General features: G+C 41.6%; 1 protein-coding gene across 1 annotated transcript in view; it reads right to left on the bottom strand.

The window, feature by feature from the left end:
• Nucleotides 1-19,345, bottom strand: part of LOC137428581 (receptor-type tyrosine-protein phosphatase delta) — a 417,416-nt gene that overhangs the window by 348,181 nt on the left and 49,890 nt on the right. Inside the window, exons 4-8 of the mRNA XM_078777195.1 lie at nucleotides 13,497-13,764; nucleotides 13,274-13,410; nucleotides 11,169-11,313; nucleotides 9,839-10,135; nucleotides 8,130-8,245 (exon numbers count right to left, since the gene is read on the bottom strand). Of these exons, the coding sequence (XP_078633321.1) occupies nucleotides 8,130-8,245; nucleotides 9,839-10,135; nucleotides 11,169-11,313; nucleotides 13,274-13,410; nucleotides 13,497-13,764 (963 nt within the window). The remainder of the gene's footprint in view (nucleotides 1-8,129; nucleotides 8,246-9,838; nucleotides 10,136-11,168; nucleotides 11,314-13,273; nucleotides 13,411-13,496; nucleotides 13,765-19,345) is intronic.

The following is a 19,345-nucleotide window of genomic DNA, read 5'->3' as shown; positions in this document are numbered from 1 at the left end:
CCTTGTGTTTGGGTGTGTCATTTAATTTGAGTTTCTGCAGAATATGCCCCTTATAGGCAAAAAGCTTCCGTTTTTTATGCAAAATTCTGTGTACAGTGGTGGTTGATAGTCCCAGTTCTCTGGATGCGCGTTGGATTGATTTTCTGGGACTTTGTTGAAATGATTCATGCACTCGTTCAACGTCTGGTACACTTGTGCTTGATCGACCGGTGCTTTTCTGTTTCTGCCAACTTCCAGTCTCCTTAAACCTTTTGTACCACTCTCTGATACTAATCCGTGATGGAGGATTCCTTCCACACCTTGTACGGAAACTACGCTGAACTTGTGTGTCAGATCTCATCTCGATGAAGCATTCGACGCATTGAGCTTTCTCCTGTGAAGTCGCCATTTTATTTTACATTAAACCGTCTGACATCAAAATAAAGAAAACTTTATGAGTTTCTGTATCATATAAAACAATATCATGGTATCATTTGTGTTACTAAATATATTAACAACCAAAGTTGTCCAAGTCATTTTGGATCACCCGACATGTTGAATCTAAGATATTCTGAATCAAGTTGCCACAATAGCAGAAGCCACTGAGAGTTGTGCCGCTGACACTTTTTTTTTTCTTTTTTTTTTACTAATACCACCAACAGCGATTAAATAGACCACCTGCAGCGTAATGTTTGCATGATATAATCACAGTGCTGCCCAGTGAACAGAACAAGTGGCGATGGTTGAGCCATTACTCTTGACAGAGTGTTGGGGGCGATGACAAGTTGCAAAAAATTTCAAGGCAAAGAAGGCAAAAAGAGAGGTAAGAAAAAACGGACCAGCAATCCTGGTGTTGGCTAAACTGTTAGGGTGCCGGCTTGGGATCCTAGGATCGTGAGTTTGAATCCCGGTCGATTGTTGAATTAACGCCAGGTGGGTTGACTCAGCCTGTCATCCTTCTGAGGTCGGCAAATTGAGTACCAGCTCACTGGTAATTGGGGCACTGCATCAGCGGCACAAACGCGCTTCCAGAAAAATGATGCAACCAGCAGCCACAGGCTGCATACGAAACAACATCAACTTAATGCCATTGAAGTCTGCTTCACACCAATTGAGCCTTACGCTCACCTTGTTTATATTACTGCTCTCCTTTGCTTTCTGAAGGAGATGAAATCATTGTATCCATCTCAGGTCTCTTGAGATTTACACCATGAGTTGTGAACATGCCACTTGCATTAATTATATCAATCAGTTCACAGTGGTTCCGGATTTCTATTAATTCCCCACTTTCATGCACCCCAACATTTATTATATTCCTACTTTCTTTTTAGCAAAGCAAAAGTCCTAAAATTATTCCTGCAGTCACGTGATGTTATTTCTGATATTTGCTTTGAGAGAAATCGATCGTATTTCAGTAAATCATCCGTTGCAGAAACAGCCGATATAATTGGCCTACAGTTCTTTAACAGGAAATCAATTCAGATTACCGTATGCAATTTTGAAATACTAGCAGTAAAATGAAAGCATTAAAATGTCATGGATAGCATAACACTGATAAATACTGGACTGAAGTTAGTACCATGGTGATTAGAATCGTTTGAATGTGTAATATTCGATTTGGTGGGTTTGCAGTGGGAGTGGAAATGAAAAATTTTACTTGTCTTAAATGTAAGCACAGTTTAAACTATAACGGCACTCGGTAGAGAGCATTCCTCCGACTGGTTGGCCATATCACTCAATGGTGAAGAATCACTTAAAAAATTATACTAGCTGGATCCGGATCCGGACCTTCACAAAAATTGAATCGATTCTTCCTGGTCACACACACAACCTGTCCAACAAGTTTCGTCCAAATCCATCAATAACTTTTTGAGATATCCTGCGATGTATCGTTTTTGGCCCTATCTCCCAATGGTGAAGATTCACTTAAAAATTTAAATAATTCTCATATCCGAATCCATATTCAGATCTTCACCAAAATCGAAACGAATCGTCCTTGTCAGACACCCAACTTCTCCACCAAGTTTCGTCCGAATCCTTCCACAACTTTTTGAGATATCCTGCTATGTATCGTTTTTGGCCCGATCTCCCAATGGTGAGGAATCACTTTAAAAAATTCGACTAGCCGGATCCGAATCCGGATCTTCACCAAATTTTAATAATTTCGTCCTTGTCACATGCTCTACATCTCTGCCAAATTTCGTCCGAATCCTTCCACAACTTTTTGAGATATCGTGCTATGTATCGTTTTTGGCCCAATCTCTTTAAGATTCACTTAAAAGTTAAATAATTCTCATATCCGAATCCATATTCAGATCTTCACCAAAATCGAATCGAATCGTCCTTGTCAGACACCCAACCTCTCCACCAAGTTTCGTCCGAATCCTTCCACAACTTTTTGAGATATCCTGCTATGTATCGTTTTTTGCACTATCTCTCGATGGTGAAGAATCACTTTAAAAAATTCGACTAGCCGGATCCGAATCCGGATCTTCACCAACATTTAATCATTTCGTCCTTGTCACATACGCTTCATCTCTGCCAAATTTCGTCCGAATCCTTCAACAACTTTTTTGAGACATCGTGCTATGTATCGTTTTTGGTCCAATCTCTCAATGGTGAAGAATCACTTTAAAAAATTGGACTAGCCGGATCCGAATCCGGATCTTCACCAAAATTTAATCATTTCGTCCTTGTCACATACGCTTCATCTCTGCCAAATTTGGTCCGAATCCTTCCACAACTTTTTGAGATATCGTGCTATATATCGTTGTTGGACCATCTCTCATGAAGAATCACTTTAAAACTGCCAGTATCTGGATCCGGATCTTCACTAAAATCTAATCAATTCATCCTTGTCACACACCCACCCGGTCCACAACTTTTTGAGCTATCCTGCACCCAAATAGACAAACAAACGGACAGGGGTGAAAACATAACCTGTAATTAATTAATTAATTACTCGTAATTACAACATTTGAGAGCAGGGACATCGGGAGATGTGTGGGAGGGAGAGGGCTTGGGGGGAGGCAGGATAGGTATAAAACGCAAGGACACCAAGGACTTCCAGGAAAGAAGTTGGTATTTCAAAAAAGTGGATTTGGGGCGAAATTAGCGGGGGTAGAAAAGATCAAGGTTTTGGATTGGGTTTTGGAAGTTTTGGAAGACACAACTAACTACCTGTAATTAATTAAAAACGAGTAATTTTTTTAATTAAATTGTAGAATCTGCAGAAAACCATTGTTGAAGGCATTGCTGAGGCAATTATTGTGCCAATAAAGAACAACAACGTGAATGTGGCTTGTATACGTGAACAGGATTATGATTGTGCCTCCTGGATGTCATTGAGTATATTTGGTGTTGAAGCTCGATTGAAAGGTTCAGCAGGACCCATAGCAAGTACTCGCCGATTGCAAGAGGTGAGAAATGCAATTCGTGTGATCAATGAGGTATACCTTTTCTTTGACAACTCCCCCAAATAGCAAGTTTCCATAGAGTTGTGACTGAAGGTGTATTCCGCAGGCACACAACATGAGAATATCAGCAAGTTGTGCAAAACCCAATGGGTCGAAAGGCACACATGCCTCAAGGTCTTTTGTGGGCTGTGTAAACTCATAGTGATAACCCATTTTGCAATTATTGCATGACAGGAAAGCCCTGAGGTTCATGAAAGTGCCTTGAATTTTGAGAATGACACAGCAAGATCGGGTAATGGACTAATCAACCCAGTTCAAGCCTTCAGAAATGTGATTAATTTCACCTTATTGAAGATCAGTCTGAGCTATGTCTGCACCAGGGCCAGCAAACTTCACAGACGAGGCCTTCAAATTTACTCTGCATACTGTGTAGTTGACTCAGGCATAGCTGATTTTATAGAGCTTAGGTAACTTTAGGGATTGGATGAAGTCTCCAGCATTGGTGAAATTGAACAATTTTTACTTGCAGAAGCAATTTTAGCCATATAGGAAGGCCAGCACACAAAAAGGATACAATATGTCATGGAGCCATACTTCAAAATGGCAATTGCGATCGATTTCCTGGAACTTTTTCAACAAATGAAGGGGTGATTGTCTCCTGACCGACTGGCATACGTCGCTATGTCTCATCTGACTGCAGAACTTGTCAACCATAAAGTGGAGTTAGAAGGTCAAGTCAGGTTTTCAGGTTCAGGCTCTGATCTTTTGGAGGAATGATCTCCGAAGTTAATTGTCCCCTTAACTATTACATTCACAGATATAAGATGCATTGGAAATAAAGAGAGAAGCAAGGAGATGTTACTGCTATGGCATGAGCTTCAAAAACATACTGCGCCTACTCGTCCTTCGCTGCCGCACCTTACTAATATCTAGTGCAAAGGCAGAGAGGTCATTCTCTTTGCTTTGGAGGCTGAAATTTTGGCCTTGGAATGAAATGCTTGACACCTGTCTTTTAGCTCTTGCCCTGATGGCCTGCCATTATGACAGGCATATGGTTCAGGCCCGAGGGGTGCAGCAATTTCGGGGCAATTGCCCACAGAGACTCCATGAATAAAGTTTCAATAATGGGTGCTGATTATTATCTATCCTACATCTGGAATGATATTTATTTTTTACCATTATTGTGACGATTTTGTTTATTACTGGATCAAAATAATAATACCAGAACAGCACTCGGTACGGTGCATACTTCTACCAGGATGAACAGTTTACGTTTTGTATCGCACTGATAGGTCGGATCTGGTGTCGAACCTGAACCAAAATCTAATCGGCTTGTTCTTCTCACCGAACCAACTCATCCACCTCGTTTTGTTATAACTTGTCCACAATGTTTTGAAACATCGTGCTGTATATCGTTTTTGGCCTTATCTCTCAAAGTATATCCTTATCTCCTCACCACATACAAGGCTTTCATCCGCAGCTCAATGGAGTACTGCTCTCCCCTCTGGGCTGGTGCTCCTGCCTCACACCTAGCTCGCCTTCGCGCTGTTGAAACCAAAGCTTTCAGAATCATTGGAATCTCCCTCGATGACGCTAACTCCGAGGGCTTTTCACTCACTCACCGCAGGCAGTTTGGTGGTCTTTCCGTCTTCTACCGACTCCTCTCCGGCCTTGCTCCCCCAGCTCTCTCTGGGCTCTGTCCCGTAAATATTCCTACAGGTCGCACAAGATCTGCCTGCAACCCTCTTATGGTTAAACTGCCAAAATCAAGACTCTCTGCTCACCTTCACTCCTTCATTCCTCTTTTCTCCCGCCTCTGGAACAAACTCCCTCACTCTCTTCAATCCCACTCCTCCCTCCAGGTCTTTAAAACAGCTGTTCACCACCATCTCTTATCTTCCCCCATCCAAAACCTTGATCTTTTCTACCCCCACTAATTTCACCCCAAATCCACTTTTTTGAGGTGCCGACTTCTTTCCTGGAAGTCCTTGATGTCCCTGCGTTTTATACCTATCCTGCCTCCCCCCAGGCCCTCTCCCTCCCACACATCTCCCGATGTCCCTGCTCTCAAATGTTGTGTTTGTGTGCTTCCTCCCCTTCTCTCCCCATCTTGTCGACCGCTCCCCTTTTTATATACTTTGTTTGCTTGTTTGTTTGATTTGTTTGTTTGATAAATGTTAGCTCTTTCACGAGCCTCGACTCTGTATACAAAAAAAAAACTTGAAGAATCACGAAGTAGAATTAAAAACTCATCGTATCCCAGATCCAGATTAGAATCTTCACCAAAATCGAATCGATGCAGTCTTGTCAAACACCCAACCTGGCCACCAAAATTCATCCAAATCCATCCATAACTTTTTGAGATATCCTGCTATATATCGGTAGCCCTATCACTCAATGGTGAAGATTCACTTAAAGAATCTAGTATCCAGATCCATATCCAGATCTTCACCAAAATCTGATCAATTCGTCTTTGTCACACACCCAGCCTGCCCACCAAATTTCATCCGAATCTGTCCACAGCTTTTTGAGACATCTGGCACACAAACAAACAAACAAACATCCAGGGATGAAAACATAACCTCCGTCCATCACAGATGGTAGAGGGTAATAACCATTCATTTTGCACCATCAGATGCACAGGGCTGCCAAGGCATTTTCATTGCCCAAGAGGCACAATCATGGATGGGTCGCCACTCTGATGCAGGATACTCGAATGGCTAATTTTTCCCAAACCTGGTACTCATTATGCCAACCTCAAGGATGAGAGGCTGAGTCAACCCACCCGGTGTTATTTATGATTTATGGCACGACAGGGGGCTTGAACTTAAGACCTTAAGATCTTAAGGCAGCCACCTTAACCTTTAAGCCACTACCAGGCTTACTGGATCAAAATCCTCCTCATAAATAACATATTCGGGTGCACGGTGATGACATGGTGTTGCTCAGCACTGATGTAAAATTGTTCGGTTGAGATTTTGTGATATTAAGCATGTGTATTTTTATTTTTTCAATTAACATACAGAGTTGAGACTTGTATAAAAGCTAGAACACAGAACAGATTAAAAAAAAAATAACAGAACAAAATTTAAAAAATGAAAAGGGGGGAATGGGTGGGACACACCAACAGCATGGTCGGGGAACCCAAGAGAGGGACACTTGGAGGGACGAAGACATATGGGGTGAACAACCTGGATAAGCTCAAAAAGAGCAATAAGAGGAAGGTAAAAAACAGGGATAAAACAGAAATGGAACAAAAAACGAAAAAGAGGGTGAAGGAGAGGGGGGGAAAACACAACTACCTGGAAATGAAGGGGTGGGCTTGGGGAAGGTAATGAGGGCAGAAAAGGAAATAATTAAAACACGAGTTCCCTCAGAGGGAACTTCAACACAGGAGGAGGCCAATAGGTCCATGAAGCCCACACAACGCCAGCAAGCCAATGGCTGTTTGTCCATAATGTACCATCCATTTATTTAATACTGAGCATTTTAAAATTCTATTTAATTAACTATTTTAAAAGTCTTTGCTCTAACACGGCAGGGGTCATCTTCGAATGGATGGTACATCTTTCTAGTATGTTGGACTTCAGCCACCATGACAGCATTGCAAGGAGACCTAACAGTGCGATGCGTTGTGGGACATTGCCCGCTACCAATCAAAATGTATCCACATCTTATCCGGAGGATAGCTATCCTCCAGATAAGAATATTAACCACAGGATAGCTCTTATCCAGAGGTTACGTTATCCGGGCTTCTAGCACCTGGGCCTGCACATTAGTCTGGTGAGCTTATGTGATCGAGCAGGGTCCAAATGTCAGTGAGTGAGTGAGCCTGTAAACATTTCAGCCATTATTGCTAGAACCAAGAACCAAACACACTATTTTGATGAAACTTGGCCACTAGCTTCATACCTGATGCCTAACTAAGGTGTATTAACCGCAAAAAAATCTTTGCTCATTAGCGGGGTCAATGGGGGGAGAAGGGGTGTTTGACCCTCAAAATAGGTATATGCACTCCTCTCCGAAACTACACACACACTTTCAATGAAACTTAACTACAACCATCATCACCTGTGATGTACCAAAGATTGTTCACCACATGAAAAAATATCGGGGTCTGAAGGGGTCTGCAGGGGGTTTGGGTGACTGTTGCTCCTGATGCGGCTGAGCTTCAGGACCCACAGTCCTACCTCTTGTTCTTGCTCCATAAATTGGCCATCACAGCTATGCCGAGGAAATGGAAAGCCCCGTTGTTTTTATCATTTACGTAAAGGCAGAGACGAGGCCTGCCATGGCCTCTGTTTACTTCCTGCCATGGCCTGTGCCTAATACGTACCCCAGACAGTTTGATCAAAAGAAAGAAGAGAGGGGGAGGTGTGAAATTATTTTTATTTTGATCTTCCTCTTGGTGTGTTGTTGTACATTATTTGCAATTCAGCATCTAAAGACGCTGTGATGAATATCCTATTAACAATATCCTCGCTCCCTGAGTGTATAGCTTGTTCACAAACATACAAACAGATAGACAGACGTGAAAACATAACCTCCATCCACCTTTGGTGGCAGAGGTAATAAAGCCTTTTCTTTGAAATGCGCAACACAAAGACTAATATTCCTGTAGATCCCAAAATACACCTCCATTAATTTAACAACTGTACACACTGCCTCGGTAGTTTGAGCACTCTATAGCCATATACTAATATCGGGATATACAGCTTTTGGGAAGTTACGAACCTGGTACCCACGGATCTGGCCATGGTGTTGTGAAGCTGGCGGAGATCGCCAAGATACTCTAATTGCTGTCGAGTTGATCTCCTGAACTTGTACCTGCCTCGGAGGGCCACTTGGAACTAGGGATGATAAAATGGTACGGGGTGTTTGGAAAGGAAGAAAAGGTTAACAAAAATATAGAGAAGAGATCGATGAAGAACTAAAAACAAAATACTTGTGTGGGAAAGGAACATTGCAGAAATTTTCATTAATTAATATAATGAACGAAGGAAAGAAATAAAAACTGACAGTATTCAAATATGAAGCACCAATTGATTAAATGTAATGACATGTTGAGCTATACAGTGGACACAACCCTGATAAACATTTATCACTCTGAATAAAACAAGTTATTTAATCAATAGAGAGTACATAATTCTCCAAAAAATATTTCAAGAGGGACAATTCAATAATACCTGGCAGCTTCGGTAAATGTGAGGAGATTACAAGTAAAAATGCTGGAAGATTGACTCCTTTGTGGTTTAATAATGTCTCCACAATGCTTTGAGATAATACATTGCAAGTGTTATACCAAGATATCCAGTAAATCAGACTATGTGACATTACGCTCAGGATACCATATGGGATTGATTACATGAAAGAGAAAAATAAAAACTGAGTAGTTGTGATGGTGACCCATGTTATGTTACAACTAGACCATTTCTGAGCAGGGGCTCCATACACTGTCCAAAGGCCATCACATCAGACAGACAGTAGAGAGAGAAGAGGGAAAGAGGGAGAGAGGGAGAGAGAGAGAGAGAGAGAGAATATCAAATATCAAATGCATGTTTTATAAATCTGATGTGAAAATCAATAAGAGTATGTTAACCGCCAGGTGAAATGACACGCCACTGACATTCTGAGCGTTAGTCCATTGTCAGAGTTTTTTTGCCCTGTGTAAGGGATAACACTCAAAATCTTATTTCGCTTCACACAGTGGCTAACATACTCTTATCGGCCTGGAATTGATAAATTCCATTGCGTAAGCTGTCCACTGACGCAGAACACACTAGCCTTCATTAAGAACAGCATTCCAATGGGAAAGGTAATGATTTCGTTTGTCAATAAGGGATGAAATGCAATGTTCGATAGATAGAATAAAACATGCAAGGGAATACAAAAGCAACACCAAAGAAGTTGAGAAAGGAAAGGACGCTGCTGACTATTACACTTAAGGCGTAGATAAACCAACTTGGAATTAAACTACCCGGGAATAAAAGTGCATGGCCTGAGATGTTGTACGAGGTACTTGTTCGTTAAATAGCACTTCTGTCAAACAAAAAGTTATCAGAAGACGAGCATCAGCCTGACCAGATACTATCGGCATATCTTACACCTTGGCTGCTCCTCAGCTATTGTGAATCCCCAAAGCCAAACAAATTTCTGTATTTATTCAAATCAGATATCTTACCACAGTGTCCTGATAAGTCCTACACATTCTTAGTAAATTAAAAAGAAACAACCTTCCTTCACACTTTGTCTCTTTTCACAAAGAAGATAAGAGTCATAACATTTCGAAAATAGCGCATAAAGATACAAAATTGCTTAGCCATACAAGAAAATACAAAAAAATACATACATTAGCCATACAAAACTTAGCCATACACCACAAAAATTGAATGACCATTTATGAGGCAAGAAAAGGAATAGGAGTCAAGTCTAAAACTACAAACCATCTTCTTCTGTTTGTGCTGCAATGGGCTCACTCTCAGGCCCTGGCCCAACAGCTGTATGTGCTTGTAAGGCCACCTCATATCGTGTCCACTTGTTCAGGTTGCGGAGGATGTACACACGTGGAGATGGTGGCAATAACAGTGGCCCCTGCCAGGATCCACCAACCGTCCGATAACGAAGGCCATAGGCCATAATCTCTCCACCAGCAGTGGCTTCTGGCGGTGGCTCCCAACTTACCCGCAGGCCCATAGACCCAACGGGCTGGCAGGAAATATCATGAGGAGAAGCTGTTGGTGCTGGGGGTGGGATGGCCATGTGTAATAGAATGATGGATGCGGATAGTGTGTGTGATGTATGTTTTATTATGGTTTGGATAGGCAAATGTGATGGGAGGTGTGATAGGAAGGAGTGTTGGTATATGGAGATTTGTAAAATGGCATTTGGTTTCGTATCATGATATGGTGATAGATATGTAAGGAAAGGTGGCATGCAGACAGGAGGGGTGGAATAAGGATGGGTGGCAAAGGGCAAGGGACCAGGGAAGGAGATGTCACATATAGCCATGCAGTGATAAGGTTTGATTTATCAATGCTGCAAAACCAAGATGATGGAGCAAAGCAGCAGTATTGGCTTTCCGTCACAACAACCATGCCAGGCATCATTGCTGGAACAAGAAGCAATAAGTGATAAGAACATAATAAAAGCATACATACATGTGTATGCCAATGTTTACAAAGGCAAAACAAATGACAGACACAATGATGGAAATAATACAAATTCAAGAAACTCATAAAAATGCTGACATCCAAGCATGTGGGACAAGACATAGCTCCGGCAGCAGCAACAGTGGCATTGACAAATGGCCACTGCCGATGGGGAGGTAAATACTTGTTATCCCACTTAAGCACGTATGTAGGAAATGACAGGAGAATGATCCGTGGGGGGTGAACGCTCTAATGCTGGGACGTACCTGTTTATCTATGTGCCTGTCAGATGCAATCATTGTCGAGGATTCACCAAGAACATCACTTGACGCGCTTCCATGCGCCTCACACAATGAAACGAAGGCCAAACTAAATGGGATTTTCCCTCATTTTGTGCTCAATTTTTTCTAAACTTATCAGTGTGTAATGAGAGAGTTGGGGGGAGGATGAGGGGGCCATTGGAAAAGAGCGAAATACCTCTGGGAGTTGAGAAGGAATCATGATATAACAGAAACCAGAAAGGTATATGAAAAAACTTACAATAATACTTGGTTGTTACTGTCGAGGAAGGTAAGAGCTGCAGAGAAAGGTGTGAACATCAATGTTGCAAAGTGCAAAGACTCACGAGATTGCATGGTTGTGACGATCACAGGTGGCGTAAAGGCACCGAGGCCATGCTCCGAGCGAGCTGCAAGCCGAAACATGTACTGGGTGTTTGGTCGTAGATTCTCTATTATGTGTGTCATTGTAGGTTCGATGGAGAGTTGCTGCTTCAAGGGGGATGGGGAGAGAGGGTTCATATTTTACAATGCAGCTACAATATACAAACCGACTGGCATGTTTTTGGAGCTGGTGAGTGATGGAACCTTTTGTCTACGTCACAACAGCAAAAATATAATAATAATATAAATAAACTAGAAAGCATCTGAAAATGCAAAGCCCGTCTGTATCCGTTTTATATTGATGGCTTCTTCTTCTTTTTCTGTATGATCGAAATTATGAAAAAAGTAAAAAAAAAAAAAGTAAAAAAAAAAAAAATGAAAATTGATGATTTTATGCAGCCTTGATTTTTGAGTTTTCGATAAATAAAAAAAATCAGCTTCTAGCTTTTTATTGGTGAACCAATTCTGTGACCCAGTTTACACATTCTTAAAATTTCAAGTCAATCGGATGAAAATTGGTAATTTTACCTAGCCTTGACCTTTGACGTTTTGATCTTAAAAAAAAACAATTTGCTTATAGCTATTGATTGGTGAACCAATGCAATGACTCAATATACAAATTCTTAAAATTTCAGGTCAATCGGATGAAAATTTATGATTTTATGTGAGGCTGACCTTTGACCATTTGACAAAATTATTAGTTTGCCTTCTCCATATTCTCATAATAAAGATATGTTGAAGATTTGATGACAAAACTCAAAAGGTAAATTTAAATTTCAGATCAATTGGATGAAAATTGATGATTTTATGTGACTCTGACCTTTAACCATTTGACCTTTGACCAAATTATTAATTTGTTTTCTCCATATTATCATAATAAAGCTTTGTTGAAGATTTGATGACAAAACTCAAATGGTAAATTTAAATTTCAGATCAATTGGATGAAAATTGATGATTTTATGTGAGGCCGACCTTTGACCTTTTGACCAAATTATTAATTTGCCTTCTCCATATTCTCGTAATAAAGCTATGTTGAAGATTTGATGACAAAACTCAAAAGGAAAATTTAAATTTCAGATCAATTGGATGAAAATTGATGATTTTATGTGACTCTGACCTTTAACCTTTTGACCTTTGACCAAATTATTAATTTGTTTTCTCCATATTCTCATAATAAAGCTTTGTTGAAGATGTGATGACAAAACTCAAATGGTAAATTTAAATTTCAGATCAATTGGATGAAAATTGATGATTTTATGAGGCTGGCCTTTGACCTTTTGACCAAATTATTAATTTGCCTTCTCCATATTCTCAAAACAAAGCTTTGGTGAAAATGGTGAAAAAGTAATGACGGGGACATGGACATGGACACAGACACACACGGACACACACGGACACACACAGACACACATGGACACACACACAGACTTTATTTACATGGCAAAATACACATGGACACACACGGACACAGACACACACGGACAGAGACACACACGGAAAGAGGCACATACAGTACAGACACACACGGACAAGGACACACACGGACATGGACACACACGGACACGGACACACTCGAACATGGACACACATTGACACAGACACACACGGACATGGACACACACGGACACGGACACACATTGACACAGACACACACGGACGCAGACACACACGGACGCAGACACACACGGACGCAGACACACACGGACGCAGACACACACGGACGCAGACACACACGGACGCAGACACACACACGCGTTTTTTTTTGTTTTTAATGGATATCGCCCCAGACAAGGCATGCAGCCACTCTAGGTAAGGGGCTAAGAGAGTTGATTACAAAACCCCGTGTCATGCTGTGCAGGGGACTGGATAAAAATATTCACATGACCAATGACAATACTGGAAGCATTCGAAGATTATACAATAATTCAACAATCATAGTCACTTGAGCGATAACATTCATTACCATGTAAGTAAAAAAAAATTATGGCTGCTTTAAGGATGTAATGAATGCAACTGAAAGACTGTCCTCATAAGATACTTCAGCTACATTGGTCCAAGGTTATCCTACCTCTTCAGTGTCCTCCTTGGTTTGGAATCGAAGGTTGTAGCCTATAATTTTTTGGTTGAACCGTGGGGGTGTCCATGACAACAGCACGGTCCGATCTGGTTCTGCTTGTGCCTTAAAGTTCATTGGCTGGCTTGGCACTGTGGGAATGGTTCATCAGAGGTCAAAGAAACAGGCATAGAGAAAGACACAAAAATCTACATGCAGACACAGGACAATAATGCACCTCTCATGCTGGCCTTGATATTGACTGGAGATGAAAGTGGTCCATCCCCCACGGAGGTGAAGGCCAGAACTCGCACCATGTACAATGCTTTGGGTATGAGACCATCCACTGAAGCAAAACGGCTTCCCTCAATGTTATGCATGTTCCAAGTGCTCACCGGCAGGTCTGTATTCGATGTGTAAAAGACCCTATAACCCTTGATCTGCCCGTTCGGTTCTTGTGGGTCATCCCAGGTAATTGCCATTGTTGATGAGCTCAACATCTGTACCTGGGGTGTGCGTGGCCAAAAGAAGAGTCAAGATAATCATTGAGTTCGTTATTCTGGTTTAGTATGTGTCCTGGAAATCCAGAAGGGGCATTCCTTAGTAACATTGCTTGTTGTTCGATTATATCTACTAGCGATACCCCTACCCTCCAAGCAGGTGTACCCTTCTAAGTTTATCGGAGCTCGGGCAGGAGCTCAGGCTGGAGTACGTGCTGGAGTATGTGCACCGCAGCAAGGCTAAAGTATGTGCTCATCTGCTGGCCCTGGGTGGCCACTTAAGGCCAGCATTGGATTTGGTACCAGAGGTAGAACTGTGTTTGGAATCTTTACATAGCCCATGAACTGATAAATGTCAATTTTTGGAGTTTCGGTGATATCCACATTTGCTCCATTGTAGTAAAGATTGTGGTGCTTCTCCCATGAGTTAGCTTGAATGGTGCACATGCTTTTGTACTGTTCAAACCCTTGACATGTACTACACAATGAAGCACATGACCAAAACCGTCCCTCCACCTTGCTGTTGGTGTCCCCCCCTCCCTCTTTCCATTATTCTTTTTGTTCTATTATGTCCTGACCCATTCTGTGTTCTTCCTACTCCATGAACCTTGGCTCTGTATTCAAAAAAAAAAAAAAATCAAAACAGCATAATAGTCTGCAGTCTTGTATGTCCTTTGAGGAATGATAGGGCTGAATCACTTACCCATAAATACCCCACCCCATTTGTAATATTTGCTGTTACATAATTTAGACGATAAATGTGTCATTACAATTGGGTCAACAAGTTCAACATTCTAATCCATTTTGGTTGAAATGAATTTTCTTCTCAAAAGCATGAAATGTCGACGAGAGTGAATTTTGTGGCATAATGATCATGACCATTAATTTTCTCAACTACATTTTGAGAGAGCTATGCTACCTGCCATGAGAAAAAGGTGAAGTGATGTTTCAGACGTGAGGCCTTCTTCAAATCGAGCTTTCTTCCTTTGAAGAGGAGCACACGCCACATTATTTGCCACGGTGGTCCGCATACCTATGTCAACTCCATATGGTGATGACCAAACCTTTTTCATGGTCAAACAGAATTTTGACCCTGCCACTCTAATTGGTGCCCTCACACTTCCCCTCCTGCCCCCTGAAATACCACCATTCACAACAACTAATGACAACATAAAATGAACCCACAACATTAATACTGCTGACACCACCAGCATGGCCAGCTCAAAATGTACACCACAGGTTTGCTCGGGAAACATCAAGAAAGGAGGAATCCTTTCAGGATGCAAGGAATAAATAGAGACAGGCAGCAACTGGGACATGAGTATCTCCATAGTTTACATCTACACAAACCATAATGATTACATATGAAGCAGAAAGAATATAATTTAGTGTTTCTGGGTTTCTTCGCCACCAAGCACAATATAATCTGTTCTGGAATAATCTTGTTTAATCGTGGATAATTGATTTTGTTAATTTGCTGATGTAATGTATTTGTACATCTCATGAGTACCTCAGCTAGCGCTTTTGTGCTCGGGTTGTGTCCTAGTCTGAGCAACACGTGCTCTTGTCGGCCTTGTTTGGGTCTGTTCCCTCCCTGTCCTCTTTTCCCATTCACTCATTTGCCTGCTTGCTGCCTCGCTCACTATCGGTGTGTTACCCTTTCCCCACTATGTCACCTCGCTCTTCGACAGTTCGACGAGCCCCAATTTTGTAGGAGAAAAAAAAACCAAACTCAGCACACAATAAACTGGAGAGTTCACAGAACATGTTACCTCAGACAGTGTTTAAATTTATACTTCAATTGAAATAAAATAATAATGTTTTAAAAGTTTGTTTAAAAAAAAAACTTCAGGAAGTTTATCGCTGTTTAAGCAGTCTTATACGCCACTTTATTTAGCATGTCCAAGTACTGCAAAACTGTAGGTACTTGGAAGAGTGAAGCAGTTGATTTGTGTTTTACAGTGTTCAAGTATATAATTCAATTTCAATAAAATAAAGATTTTAAAAGTCACATAAAAAATTAATTCCAGAAAAAGTAATTCCATTTTACCACCATTGACACAGTGTCTATTACACCACCCTATTATAAGTAGTGATTATAAGTAGTGTATATATGTTGCTTCTGGGACACTCTCATTTTCCCATTGACTTACATGTTAATTTTTCCCCTCCCTCATTGCCCCTAAACACCTCTATTTCTCTCACCCTGTTCTTTACGAACCTTCTAACCTTTTGACATGTTATCCTTATTCATTAGACCACTTAAACAATGGTCCTTCTGTGTGAACCTGTGATCCTTCTGACCTTATGGACCTTTTAACCTTTTACTCTTAATATCATCTGGTGAATCATCTTTGGCCCACTCAAACAACGACCCTACAAATATTTGTTTATGCGTGGGAAATAATTTAATTCTCTTGCCACTCTCTTCACCATCTAATATATTAACAAAAAATATGTTTGAGTTTGGTTCTTTATTAAGATATTTTAACTGAGCTAAGATAAAATGGTAAACCTCCCTCAATGTTCTTGTTTGAGCGCCTCCAGTGCCACACACTTTTTGGTAGGCTCTGTCCACCTTTTGTTAAGCTCCGTCCACTTTTTGGTAAGCCCCGCCCCTTTTGTTAAGCGCCGCCCACTTTTTGCTAAGCCAGGCCCACTTTTGCTAAGCCCCACCCACTTTATAAACTCTTTAGCATTGTATCATTTCCAGGTAATACATTACATCATTTTCAGGGAATTCCCATCACATCATTTCCAGTTAAGACACGCCCAGGGAATTTCCACAGGAAATGACACACCCAGTCCTTATAAAAGGCACCGACCACACAGGCTTTTTCAAACACGCTTTCTGCTTCACTTGAGAATGGACTACTATGCCGAAATGGAATGGGATAACTTTGCTATTCCTTGGAGTCCTACTACCTGTGTAGAACTCAACCTTCAGATTGATGAACTGGACTCGAACCTCTTATCAATGGAGGTAAGTTTGTTTATTTATTTATTTATTTATTTATTTAATTAATTATTAATTTAATTATTTATTTTAATTTTTTTTTTTTTTAGATGAGACTCGTGTAAGAGTTAACAAAGTTTATTTTAATATTCATAGAGCTTGATTTATACAAATAAAAATATTGTATTAAATTAATACATTGTTATTTTCTTTCACAGGAAATTGTATCTGAGATATGAAATGAAAATTCTGCTTTTAACACAACTTGGGATGAAGTTATTTTTTTGTTTGAAGACATTTTGAACAACCAAGACCCCCAGAACGAGTTCTACCTTGATGACCCAGCCAAAGAGTTATACCTTGGAGATCCACAAAATCCTGAAAAAGAGTTTTACCATGATGATACTTGTTGTAAGTTATCAAAACAAAACCCACTGAACAAGTTCTACCTTGATGAGCCAGAATACAAGTCATACATTGGAGACCCACAAATTTCTGAAAATTGGGAAAGGGAAGTTCTCCCTGATGGTCCGCAGTTATACTATGTGAGACACATCATAGAAACCCTAAAAAATTGTGAAATGGGAATTCTCCCTGATGGTCCGCAGTTATACTATGTGAGACACATCATAGAAACCCTAAAAAATTGGGCAAGGAGAGTTCTCCCTGATGGTCTGCAGTTATACTATGTGAGACACATCATAGAAACCCTAAAAAATTGGGCAAGGAGAGTTCTCCCTGATGGTCCGCAGTTATACTATGTGAGACACATCATAGAAACCCTAAAAAATTGGGAAAGGGAAGTTTTCCCTGATGGTCCGCAGTTATACTATGTGAGACTTATCACGGAAACCCCCAATATTTCCGAAAATTGTGGTTCTACCTTGGGGACTTGGAAAGATGGTTATATTTTTGGAGACTCGGAATGGGGGTTTTGTTTTGATGACTCGGAATGTGATACCTATCTTGGAGGCTCAACAGGAATGTGGTTATACCTTGGGAACTTGGAAAGTTGGTTTTATTTTGGAGACTCTACCTGTGGGGTTCCTCTTGGAGACTCTTTGGATTCTAAAGCAATGAACAATGTTCTTTATTTAATGACGCTTGATTTAAGCAATATCAAGAAAGTTCGAGGAAGAAAATGCTGGAAAATTCTTTCTTCCCATTTCTACTTCTTCAAACTTGAAAGCCTTGAAAGACAGAATTGGAGGGAAGAGGAAAAAAAAAGAAAAAGAAATACGTATTTAAAAAAAGAAGAAAAGAAAGATTATGTTAGGGTTTGGGTGGGATTTTGAATGTGAGGGTTAGGGATGGGGTTGGGTTAGGGATGGGGTTGGGTTAGGGTTGGGATTTTGAATGTGAGGGTTAGGGTTGGGGTTGGGTTAGGGATGGGATTGGGTTAGGGTTGGGATTTTGAATGTGAGGGTTAGGGATGGGTTGGGTTAGGGATGGGGTTGGGTTAGGGTTGGGTTAGGGATGGGGTTGGGTTAGGGATGGGATTGGGTTAGGGTGGGATTTTGAATGTGAGGGTTAGGGATGGGGTTGGGTTAGGGATGGGGTTGGGTTAGGGTTGGGATTTTGAATGTGAGGGTTAGGGATGGGTTGGGTTAGGGATGGGGTTGGGTTAGGGTTGGGTTAGGGATGGGGTTGGGTTAGGGATGGGATTGGGTATGGGATTGGGTTGGGTTAGGGATGGGGTTGGGTTAGGGATGGGGTTGGGTTAGGGATGGGTTGGGTTAGGGATGGGGTTGGGTTAGGGATGGGTTGGGTTAGGGATGGGGTTGGGTTAGGGATGGGTTTGGGTTAGGGATGGGTTTGGGTTAGGGATGGGGTTGGGTTAGGGATGGGGTTGGGTTAGGGTTTGTATATTATTATGACTCACTCACACATACTGTTACATATTTATGGGAATGTATGTGAATTCCTATTCAGGTCTTTGCTTATCAATGTGTAGTAGATTAAGGGTTGTGGTGGTTGGAGGGTCAGGAGCCCTTCTGAAAAAGAGACTGGAAACGGAAGAAGAAAAGACACGAGGAAGAGAAGCGACGAGGATTCTTCTTCCTCGCCCCGCTCCGACGAAAGGTGGGATCGATCTTGCGCCGCGTGGAAAAGCGGCGTTCCCAAGCCCGTCTGGCGAGAGGAGTTACCGGGACGTGTACCTACCCGGTGGAGACGTCAAGTTGCCGTGGGGCCGTGCATCGACCCAGCGTCTGGCACCGTTCGCGGCACCGTCTGCAAAGACGCGTACGGGTCGCACGTTGGGGCCTAACACGCGTGGCAAGCGGCGTGTGGCTTTTGCTTGCTTTACAGTACCCGCTTCGCGTGGCCACGAGGGGGCTGTAGCCGTGGTTCACGGTGCGATACATGCCCGGTGGAAACACGTCCACCCGGGGTTCGTTCAACCGCCCGAGTGCGGCGAAGCCGACCACCATCTTGGTCAGGAGGGGCCCAGAGACATTGTGAGGGACAGAGACCAAACGGGGGTCGTGAGTACAAAAGGGGACACACATATATAAGATGGCCATCTTAATCATCTAGGGAATTGATTGTGGAGTGTGAATTGTTGATGGTTGTCTATTGTTGATTGCTCGGGGAAAATATCCTTGATTGTAGCATTGAAATTGTATGGTA

The sequence above is a fragment of the Myxine glutinosa genome, chromosome 1 (genome assembly GCF_964187855.1).
Source record: "Myxine glutinosa chromosome 1, kmMyxGlut1.1, whole genome shotgun sequence".
In the NCBI taxonomy this organism is placed as follows: domain Eukaryota; kingdom Metazoa; phylum Chordata; class Myxini; order Myxiniformes; family Myxinidae; genus Myxine; species Myxine glutinosa.
Note: the sequence above shows the minus strand (reverse complement) of the source record. Positions and strands in the feature narration are given on the sequence as shown.